At 44.5% G+C, this 11,807-nt stretch overlaps 1 protein-coding gene across 1 annotated transcript in view; it reads left to right on the forward strand.

Annotated features, from left to right (window-relative positions):
* The window catches only part of cntln (centlein, centrosomal protein), a gene marked incomplete at its 5' end in the record, with an annotated part of 88,742 nt that extends 78,555 nt beyond the window's left edge, over positions 1-10,187 (forward strand). Inside the window, 1 exon segment of the mRNA XM_031828251.1 lies at positions 9,182-10,187. Coding sequence (XP_031684111.1) covers positions 9,182-9,292 — 111 coding nt within the window. The 3' untranslated portion in view covers positions 9,293-10,187.
* Positions 10,188-11,807: the final 1,620 nt, after the last annotated feature.

Consider the following 11,807-nt stretch of genomic DNA (forward strand, 5'->3'; position numbering starts at 1 on the left):
GAGTTTGGTTGCTATAGGCACTGCACTGTGTCAACCCAGGGTCCATTAAGAGAAGATTAACTTAATATCTTTACTGTAGTGTACTCTACATATCTGGGCCTGTATTTCAATCAAGAGCCCTTAGACAACACTACTTTAACTGAGACTCAGCGATATGACGTTGCCACGAGCAGCACTGCAGATGAGCGTGATGCAAGACTTTGCTCTCACACAGTGTATCTGAGCATTTGATTTTTTATTTAACCTTTATTTAACTAGGCAAGTCAGTTAAAAACAAATTCTTATTTACAATGACAGCCTAGTAACAGTGGGTATACCGCCTTGTTCAGGGTCAGAACGGCAGATTTTTAACCTTGTCAGCTCGGGGATTCGATCTAGCAACCTTTCGGTTACTGGCCCAACGCTCTAACCATTAGGCTACCTACTGCATGTGCATTGGGGAGCCACACATTGCTACAAGGTGATCGCTACGGGACCAAAACAGCTGAGAAGTTTAGCCTCGCTATTCCGACCCGATATTCCTGTTTACTTGTGCATGGCTGAGTCTACCTTTAAACATGGCTGAGTCTACCTGTAAACATGGCTGTTTGTGGAGGCTGTCATGTGACCCAGACTAGTGTACTGTCCAAGGTGTGTACTTGTACATCAAGCTGCCTCACACTACAGACACAGCAGATAGACTAGTGTCCTGTCCAGAGTGTGTACTTGTACATCAAGCTGCCTCACACTACAGAAACAGGAGATAGACTAGTGTCCTGTCCAGAGTGTGTACTTGTACATCAAGCTGCCTCACACTACAGAAACAGGAGATAGACTAGTGTCCTGTCCAGAGTGTGTACTTGTACATCAAGCTGCCTCACACTACAGACACAGCAGATAGACTAGTGTCCTGTCCAGAGTGTGTACTTGTACATCAAGCTGCCTCACACTACAGACACAGCAGATAGACTAGTGTCCTGTCCAGAGTGTGTACTTGTACATCAAGCTGCCTCACACTACAGAAACAGCAGATAGACTGCCTCACGCTACAGACACAGCAGATAGACTGCCTCACACTACAGAAACAGCAGATAGACTGCCTCACACTACAGACACAGCAGATAGACTGCCTCACGCTACAGACACAGCAGATAGACTGCCTCACACTACAGAAACAGCAGATAGACTGCCTCACGCTACAGACACAGCAGATAGACTGCCTCACGCTACAGACACAGCAGATAGACTGCCTCACACTACAGAAACAGCAGATAGACTGCCTCACACTACAGAAACAGCAGACAGGCTCCTGCTCCTGTGAACAGTTCCAGCTCACACAAGCCAAGGCATGTGCAAGGCTACTTACTTACATACTCAACCAAAACCATTGTAACTTTTGAGTCAAGCACCACCATGCCCAAACAACAATATTACCAACTTCTCAAACGTGTTTGTTTGTTGTCAACGCTGGCATAGTGATGGCGGATATCATCTGCAATTATTCTGCAGTTGGTAATTATTATCCAGTAATGACAAGGAACAGCGATGAGCTCCAGCTAGTGTTGTTCCTTCAGAAAGAAGGGACTCTAATTAAGCCTTGTTTAATGATTGGGCTAATTAAATCAGCAGTGACTGTGCTGTGTGAAGGGGGGGGGGGATTCTCAGACTTTGTACTGTAAATGTGCCAAGGCAGAGATTGTGGGGACAAGGGGCCCTAGGGGAGGTGGGCGACTGGGTTTGTGTGACGAGTAGAGACCAAAGTAGACTATAACCTTCCTCTCTGTGTTTACTGTGATCACAAGCTACATAGTTTATTCAGACAAAGACGCTGTACACTAATAGAGTTTGGTTTAAGTTGGCCAGTCAAGATTATTCTGGAACTGCATTCATTAATTATTTTCCTCAATTTTCCTCTACACTGGCTCTATAATGGCTCATTGGATAACGTTAGCCTGTTAAGATGGCTCATTGGATAATGTTAGCCTGTTATGATGGCTCATTGGATAATGTTAGCCTGTTATGATGGCTCATTGGATAATGTTAGCCTGTTAAGATGGCTCATTGGATAATGTTAGCCTGTTATGATGGCTCATTGGATAATGTTAGCCTGTTATGATGGCTCATTGGATAATGTTAGCCTGTTATGATGGCTCATTGGATAATGTTAGCCTGTTAAGATGGCTCATTGGATAATGTTAGCCTGTTATGATGGCTCATTGGGTAATGTTAGCCTGTTATGATGGCTCATTGGATAATGTTAGCCTGTTATGATGGCTCATTGGATAACGTTAGCCTGTTATGATGGCTCATTGGATAATGTTAGCCTGTTATGATGGCTCATTGGATAATGTTAGCCTGTTATGATGGCTCATTGGATAATGTTAGCCTGTTATGATGGCTCATTGGATAACGTTAGCCTGTTATGATGGCTCATTGGATAATGTTAGCCTGTTAACATGGCTCATTGGATAATGTTAGTCTGTTATAATGGCTCATTGGATAATGTTAGCCTGTTATGATGGCTCATTGGATAATGTTAGCCTGTTATAATGGCTCATTGGATAACGTTAGTCTGTTATAATTTTTTTATTTATTTTTATTTATTTCACCTTTATTTAACCAGGTAGGCTAGTTGAGAACAAGTTCTCATTTGCAACTGCGACCTGGCCAAGATAAAGCATAGCAGTGTGAGCATACAAAAAAGAGTTACACATGGAGTAACTGGCTAATGGCTCATTGGATAACGTTAGCCTGTTATAATGGCTCATTGGATAATGTTAGCCTGTTATAATGTCTCATTGAGTAATGTTAGCCTGTTATAATGTCTCATTGAATAATGTTAGCCTGTTATAATGTCTCATTGAGTAATGTTAACCTGTTATTATGTCTCATTGAGTAATGTTAGCCTGTTATAATGTCTCATTGAGTAATGTTAGCCTGTTATGAGGGCTCATTGAGTAATGTTAGCCTGTTATGAGGGCTCATTGAGTAATGTTAGCCTGTTATAATGTCTCATTGAGTAATGTTAGCCTGTTATGAGGGCTCATTGAGTAATGTTAGCCTGTTATGAGGGCTCATTGCTGAAGAAAGTCAAACTACTGTGAAACAGCACCATAACAGTCAAGTAATCATGATTTGTGATAAGATTACACACTTTAGTATACTGTACAGTATGGTATGTTTCTGATTAGTGATAGGATTACACACTTCAGTATAGTGTACAGTATGGTATGTTTCTGATTTGTGATAGGATTACACACTTCAGTATAGTGAACAGTACGGTATGTTTCTGATTTGTGATAAGATTACACACTTTAGTATACTGTACAGTATGGTATGTTTCTGATTTGTGATAGGATTACACACTTCAGTATAGTGAACAGTACGGTATGTTTCTGATTTGTGATAGGATTACACACTTCAGTATAGTGAACAGTATGGTATGTTTCTGATTTGTGATAGGATTACACACTTCAGTATAGTGAACAGTATGGTATGTTTCTGATTTGTGATAGGATTACACACTTCAGTATAGTGAACAGTATGGTATGTTTCTGATTTGTGATAGGATTACACACTTCAGTATAGTGAACAGTATGGTATGTTTCTGATTTGTGATAGGATTACACACTTCAGTATACTGTACAGTCTGGTATGTTTCTGCCAACAGGTAGAAAAGGGTTTCAGCAGCGTTGCAGTATCCTTTTGTGTGGATATAACCTTAATGTATTTATACCTGAATTGTGTCTGTGATGATCACCTCATTTCCACTCCTAATGAGTGAAAAACAAAGGCCTGCCGTAGCGTTGCTGGAGCGTTTAATCTGGGTTGTATTTAGGTCAGCTCTAATAACACAGGTTGCACAGACCTGATGATGTTTCCCAACTAAATATCAACTCCAAAATAAGGCAAAGATTTTTAATTACAGTATCTATGGCCCCAAGTGTCCAATTCCCTTTCATATCAGTCTCCCGGGGCCCTAAAGGGGAGAATAGAAAGGAACACGGCAACGAGAGAGAGAACGAGAGAGAGAACCGTAATTACCAAGGAGAAAGAAGGAGAGGAAGAATAGACTTTGGGGATTTTTTTCCTTTTACTCACCTGAGTTTTTTCCCCGTCTTTTTTAATCTGCATGTGACATATTCATTATCGGGATAATCAAATGCAGACTTTTTTTAGTAGGTCTTCGGTGCTTTTGTTTTGTTCCTTGTTGTTTATTCCCCGTTTGATAACTTTGATTTCAAACAAAAGTGAGCAGATCAAAGATCATAAAGTGTTTCCCTGTGATCATGTAAAGTATCTCCTTCCCCGCGGTGGCCTAGATTGGAGGTGTGTTATCGACGCTTTATAAATGACGGTAAACATATTGTACCATTTCAGTGGTGTATGCAAGGGCACTGGAGAACAAGCATTGAATCTAAAGCATTTTTAAATCAATCAATCAGTCAATCACATTTCTAAGAGGTACAGATGCAGGATCTTAATTTGATCACCCTGTTGCAAGAGAACTTTGCTGCAATGCAACAAATCAAAAATGGGTTGTTCCCGCTCCTTTGTCTCTGTCGTCCCCCTCCCTCTTTCCATGTCTATCTAGACTTCCACACTAACACCATGCATGTCTACCTCTCCTCACACAAATTGGGCCCTCGAAACCTGCTAACCTGTTCCGAGGGAGAACAGAAAGCGTGTGAATGATCGATCGGTTAAGGGAGGTGTTGTTTCACGTAATGGCGTCTAACGCACAACGGGAGCCCCGGTGTTGTACCGCAAACGGCTCCCCGCCTCCAGCGGCGCCCCAGGCACTGGAGTAACAGTGTCATTTAATTGGTCTGGTAAAACCACCTTTACGTCGCGCCCTCGGCCACCTTATATTGTCTCTCGTCAGTATCTCAACACAGTCAACGCGGGTAGCTTAGCACGTCAGCGCTAACACACCGGACCGTGTTAATGAAAACAGATCCAGACAATCGCTCTGGTCTGCAGGGCCTATTGAATAGTGATGGGGGCTAGGGGGAAGGTGTTACAGGCTTTGGTGTTTCCATTTATATTTGGGGTTGGACGTTAGCATGTTGGGCGCACCGATTGGTGTCACCTCGTTAGTCAGTATGTGTTACACCTGTGCTGGCTTGTCACCTCATTAGTCAGAAGGTGTTTCACCTGTCCTGGCCCATGTTGATATCTAAAAAAAACTGTAATGTATCTGATCTTCCCTGTTTTCGTTTTGCTACACTTTTTGGTTTGCATCCTGACTTTAAGTTTGATTTGGGTTTTATTTTGTTTGCCTCTTCTGGTGGGTGTCTTTTAGGGCCCAGTTGTTGTTGCTAGTTAACAATTTGGTACGTTCCCCAGCAAGAAACCAAAAATTGCCACTCAAACAGAAGGTGGAACTAACAAAGAGTCACTGACAAGGAACAAAACAGGTTCCCGGAGAGGTTCTGAAAGACATTCATGGAGGAGTCCACTGATAAGGTGCTATCTGCCCTAGGGGCCCGGGGCCCCTGTAAAGCAGCGCTTACATAGTCATGACAGGTCCTAGCGGTCCCTCTGGTGCCATTAGAGAGAGCAGGCAGAGACATGGGTACAGTGTGTGTGTCGCTCCAGGGCCTGTGTGTTCACCTGCCCCAGGTAGCAAGCTCTGTGTTTGATCTCACTGACTGTCACAAATGTAACCCGTACGGCTACTAAAAGAAAACGCTCCGTGCAGAAGTACAGAGGCCCTTTTGCCAGAATACACACAGCATACAAACCAGATAGGTCACCTCTGTGAATAAGGAAGGTTGTGTTTATGTAGACTATGAGTTACACACACTTAAACCAGAATAGACTGAGGTACACTTCTCAATCAGTATGTTTACCTTTATTTAGCCATATCAATCATAATTATCATTATGTGGTCCTCTGTAACTCAGTTGGTAGAGCATGGTCCTTGCAATGCCAGAATTCCAGGACCACCCATACATCAAATGTAAACACGCATGACTGTAAGTCTTTTTGGATAAAAAGCATCTGCTAAATAACATATATTATTATTATTATCATCATTATGACCCTCTCGGTCTCCTCTCCCATAGCCCTGTGCTGTGGCATCTCTTTATACTGTATTTGACTGTGTAGTTGTTTGTTTGCTTAGTTAGTGGCTGTACGTGTACTGTAGTTAGCTGATTAGAGCAGTGGTGAGGAGCTGAGCTGTGATTGTATGTGTAGTGTTGTCTCTGCAGAGAGGAACAGAGAGTTGTCTCAGCAGTGGTAGAGGAGACTCAGAGGAACAGAGAGGTGTCTCAGCAGTGGTAGAGGAGACTCAGAGGAACATAGAGGTGTCTCAGCAGTGGTAGAGGATACTCAGAGGAACAGAGAGGTGTCTCAGCAGTGGTAGAGGAGACTCAGAGGAACAGAGAGGTGTCTCAGCAGTGGTAGAGGAGACTCAGAGGAACAGAGATGTGTCTCAGCAGTGGTAGAGGAGACTCAGAGGAACAGAGAGGTGTCTCAGCAGTGGTAGAGGAGACTCAGAGGAACAGCGAGATGTCTCAGCAGGGATAGAGGAGACTCAGAGGAACAGAGAGGTGTCTCAGCAGTGGTAGAGGAGACTCAGAGGAACAGAGAGGTGTCTCAGCAGTGGTAGAGGAGACTCAGAGGAACATAGAGGTGTCTCAGCAGTGGTAGAGGAGACTCAGAGGAACAGAGAGGTGTCTCAGCAGTGGTAGAGGAGACTCAGAGGAACAGAGAGGTGTCTCAGCAGTGGTAGAGGAAACTCAGAGGAACAGAGATGTGTCTCAGCAGTGGTAGAGGAGACTCAGAGGAACAGAGAGGTGTCTCAGCAGTGGTAGAGGAGACTCAGAGGAACAGAGAGTTGTCTCAGCAGTGGTAGAGGAGACTCAGAGGAACAGAGAGGTGTCTCAGCAGTGGTAGAGGAGACTCAGAGGAACAGAGAGGTGTCTCAGCAGTGGTAGAGGAGACTCAGGGGAACAGAGAGGTGTCTCAGCAGTGTGTGTGTGCGTGACAGAGACAGACAGACACACAGAGAAATAAAGAAAGAGCTAAATAAACATCCTGAATGTTTAACTTCTGTATAATTCCTCCAGTAAGCCACTTCAATTCACTTTCAAGATCTGAGTGTGAAGAGAACCTTTAAGCTCCAGTACTTAGTGCTGATCTGGTTTACATATGTTATGGAGATATGTTCTATGATTGAAGCATAATACAACTTTTTATGAGTTTCAGAGCTAAGCCAGCTTCAGTCCACTACTACTCAAACCTGGCCACAGCGAGACTTTAAAACCCCACTACAGGAATGAATAGGTTTCCCAGCGTTTCAGAGCGGATGCACGGAGTTAATGTGAATATTTATGTGTGATATATCCGCCTTTGATCGCCAGGGCCTGATTTCCATAAAGTCCTTGTGTCGGTTTTGAGAGGCAAGAGGAAAAACAAAATTAGCCGAGGCGCAGAGGTTAAGACTGCCCCCTCTCTCTCTCCCTCGCCTGCAGCAAGGAAACCACACACACATACACAGTGAGAGAAACCCAAACTATTCCTCACAACTTTAACACTGAGTGCAACTCTCATTAGTCTAGAGTGTCCTCCTCTCCTTTCTTATACAACACTGAACGTTCACTCAGAGAGCATGCTGACTAGCAGAACACCAGTATGTACATTACAGAACCATAAGTATGTGGACACCTGCTCATCCAACATCTCATTCCAAAATCATGGGCATTAATATGGAGTTGCCCCCCCCCCCTCCCCCTTTTTGCTGCTATAACAGCCTCCACTCTTCTTGGAAGGCTTTCCACTAGATGTTGGAACATTGCTGCGGGGACTTGCTTCCATTCAGCCACAAGCGCATTAGTGAGGATATGTGCTGATTTTAGGTGATTAGGCCAATGGGGTTGAGGTCAGGGCTCTGTGCAGACCAGTCAAGTTCTTCCACACCGATCTCGACAAATAATTTCTGTATGGAACTTGCTTTGTGCACGGGGGCATTGTCATACTGAAACAGGAAAGGGCCTCCCCCAAACTGTTGCCACAAAGTTGGAAGCACAGAATCGCCTAGAATGTCATTGTATGCTGTAGCGTAAAGATTTCCCTTCACTGGAACTAAGGGGCCCGTACCATAAAAAATAGCCTCAGACCATTATTCCTTTTATTATTTCCTTGTTGCAAAGGTGGCATCATATGATGTTGCCACGTTGAAAGTGACAGGGCTCTTCAGTACAGACCATTTTACTGCCAGTGTTTGTCTATGGAGATTGCATGGCTGTGTGCTCGATTTTATACACCCGTCAGCAACAGGTGTGGCTGGAATAGCCAAGTCCACTAATTTGAAGGGGTGTCCACATACTTTTGTATGTATATTGTACCTCAGGACATCCTAAAAGAACAAAGTGCTCAGCTGTTCCTTTTTCATTATTGCGAAGTAATCTGTTTTTAAGAAATGCTTTGTGGAAAACACTAAACATGGACCAACCCCTCTCTCTACTGCCCCTCTCAGGCCCAACCCCTCTCTCTACTGCCCCTCTCAGGCCCAACCTCTCTCTACTGCCCCTCTCAGGCCCAACCTCTCTCTACTGCCCCTCTCAGGCCCAACCTCTCTCTACTGCCCCTCTCAAGCCCAACCTCTCTCTCTACTGCCCCTCTCAGGCCCAACCTCTCTCTCTACTGCCCCTCTCAGGCCCAACCTCTCTCTACTGCCCCTCTCAGGCCCAACCTCTCTCTACTGCCCCTCTCAAGCCCAACCTCTCTCTCTACTGTCCCTCTCAGGCCCAACCTCTCTCTACTGCCCCTCTCAGGCCCAACCTCTCTCTACTGCCCCTCTCAGGCCCAACCTCTCTCTACTGCCCCTCTCAAGCCCAACCTCTCTCTCTACTGTCCCTCTCAGGCCCAACCTCTCTCTACTGCCCCTCTCAAGCCCAACCTCTCTCTCTACTGCCCCTCTCAGGCCCAACCTCTCTCTCTACTGCCCCTCTCAGGCCCAACCTCTCTCTACTGCCCCTCTCAGGCCCAACCTCTCTCTCTACTGCCCCTCTCAGGCCCAACCTCTCTCTCTACTGCCCCTCTCAGGCCCAACCTCTCTCTCCTCTCAATACTGTACCACAATAACAACAAACCTGCCCTCTGAAAAGATGCCAAGTGTCAAAAAGCACACTTTAACTGTTCTGTGTTTTTTCTGTCTTCTTTCTCTCCCCTCTCCCCTCCCCCTCTACAGATCCCCTCTGCTGCTCTCCTAATGGAGGTGCTGTGTGTGAAGATGAAGGAGAGGAAAGTGCTGACAGAAGCGCTGGCCGCGCTCACAACACCAGTCAGCGAAATCGCCTGACTCCCACTCCGGGGCTGAGGGCTGCGGCTGGGAAAAACTGTCATCCTCTCACTCTCCTCCTCCTCTTCTCTCTCCATCCCTCCTTCGTGCCCAGGCCTTTCTTTCTCAGCGGGGGCTGAGTTGGCCAAGTCGACCTGAAGTTGCTCTGTGTGTGTGTATGTGCGTGAGCGCGCACGTGTATGAAGTTGCCTCCACGCCGCGCTTCCAGAACCAATATTTACGAGAAAAGCGCTGTCGACTCACTCCGAGCCACTCGCTCACGCAGCGGTCTAGTGCCGTGCCGGGGCCCAGCCTTTGTAAATGAGCCCCCAACATCTGCGTTAGTGGTTAGCGCGCTCCATCTGCGAGACAGGGCCCTTTAGCGTCAGGCTAATTTACAGTACAGAGACACACGCTCTCTCTCTTTCTCTCCCTACTCCAAACGCCATCCTGAGGTGATGATAACATTATGCTTACGTTTTTACTTCAAGTTAGACATGATTTGTTATGTTTTTTTATTTAGATATTTTCAGTAATTTATTGTGGATCTCAAGGACCCCCCAGGGTGCTCGGAGTGGGACCTGACCCAACAGTGCAGACTCAACGAAAGAAAAAGTATCCTCTTAAAGTAAGAAGCAGACATACTCTCTCTCCTCTTAGGATATACTGGATTCCATTGTTCCATTCACGTTTCAGGGACCAAATGCTCTTAACGTGACTGATATCATAAAATATACATTTTGTGTGTTTTATTTGTTATGTCTAGGTATGTTCTGAAATGTGTTTTAGTTCAGGATACTACTAGACATTTGTGTGTTCACTTCATACGGTATTTTGCAATAGGTAATTATGTTATATTGTTAATTGATTGAAACTGAATTGAAATAAAAGTGTGTTGCCAATTGTTTTATTTTTACACTATGGAGTCAAGATTATGGATCTGTCACATTAGAGTTGCACTATGCAGAAATCTCTCCACCATTTCCTGGTTGCTAAAACTCGAATCGTTTTCCTAATGTCAGTTTATGTAACAAAATAAGATAGTATAGTGTAGAGAATCATTGTATCTTCTAAACCGCCATGAAATATATTTTCCCTAACCAAAAATAGTGTTTTTTCAGTTGTTTAAAGCTGCTGTACAAAACCCAAAGTAAAATACACAAAAACAAAACTTCAGAACGGGAAGCATAGAACAGCACACAGAACGGATTTACCACTTCTTAGACTTGCTTTCAAGTGGAAGGATAGAGCTATAACTCACATTTCTATTGCACAAAAAGTTACATATTGCCACTTTAAAACAATGATTATTTTCTTGATGCATCATGTGCTGCAATGTTTTCATGGCCAGAATGTACTGTTGGGTCAGTGGTTAAAGTTAAGACCAAATCATTTTTATATCCAGGCTAGTCTGGTTAGAACTGAGGCTAATAGAAAGACAGTAGTGTATCCAGACTCTGTCCTGCCTTGTTGACAGTGATGGACCAGGATTCAGTTCCTCTATTGGACGGGCGGAGGCGGGGCTCCCTGTCTCCCAGATGATTGACAGGCGACTGGTAGACCATCAGCATGGTTTCCGACGGTAATGAGCGACCCCCACTGTTGACTTCATTAAGGAGGGTCTTCAGTGGGCCACACACACAAGCAGCCCAGTGGTAGAGAGGGAGCAGTCTCACCCTTGACATACCTCTCCAGCCCTTTTATGTTTCTCTTCCCTCTCTCTTTCTCTTCTTTTATTATTCATAGTGAATATCAAACCGTGATCTGGGTCTCCTCTGTCCTTGAGCAGGAGTCCCACACCCGAGACCACCACACTTCTCTCTCTCTCTCTCTCTGATCATGTCTTCCTCTCCTTTCTCATCCCTTTGTTTTAAATTATTCCTTCTCCCTCTTTTTTTAAAGTACAATTAACAACCTTATGTAAAATCATCCATTCAGGAATTAACAAGAAATAATTCCACTTTTTATCCCACCCCCCTTTCAAATATATGCTAATGATGTGTTTTTTTCCTTTATCTTTCTATAATAAAGGGTGGATTAGCCCAGGACTGTCTCTCCAGCAACACAGGGACCAATTTAGCTGTGATCCCGGGGAGCACTATGCCCCAGTGGTTAATTACCATTCATTAACATAGTTTGCATCTTTTATTCTCCGTCGAATACCCAGGAGCGAGCTATTGTCAATATTTGTCCCATATAAATTTGTGCTTGGTTTCTCTCCCTAGTCACTGTCCTCTGGCGTAATGCTGCTAATGACAAACATTAATAACTGAGAAATCCTGCGTGCAGTGGGGATGATACAAGAACAGAGGAAGGAGGAGGGTGGGGGGGGTGTAGTGTAGAGTCGCACAAATTAGCATGGAGCCCCCTTTTATTCTCTCTCTCCCTTTCTCTCTCTCCGTGTTTTAATGCATAGTCAACATGTTTGCTTATACCCGCACCATCCGGCCCTGTCTGCTTGACACTCAGCCTCTATTTATGTGACATATTCAAATGACTACCCAGAAACCTCTTGGGTTTAATTAACCTGGCCTTG

This window comes from Oncorhynchus kisutch, linkage group LG7, assembly GCF_002021735.2.
Source record: "Oncorhynchus kisutch isolate 150728-3 linkage group LG7, Okis_V2, whole genome shotgun sequence".
Classification (NCBI taxonomy): Eukaryota; Metazoa; Chordata; class Actinopteri; order Salmoniformes; family Salmonidae; genus Oncorhynchus; species Oncorhynchus kisutch.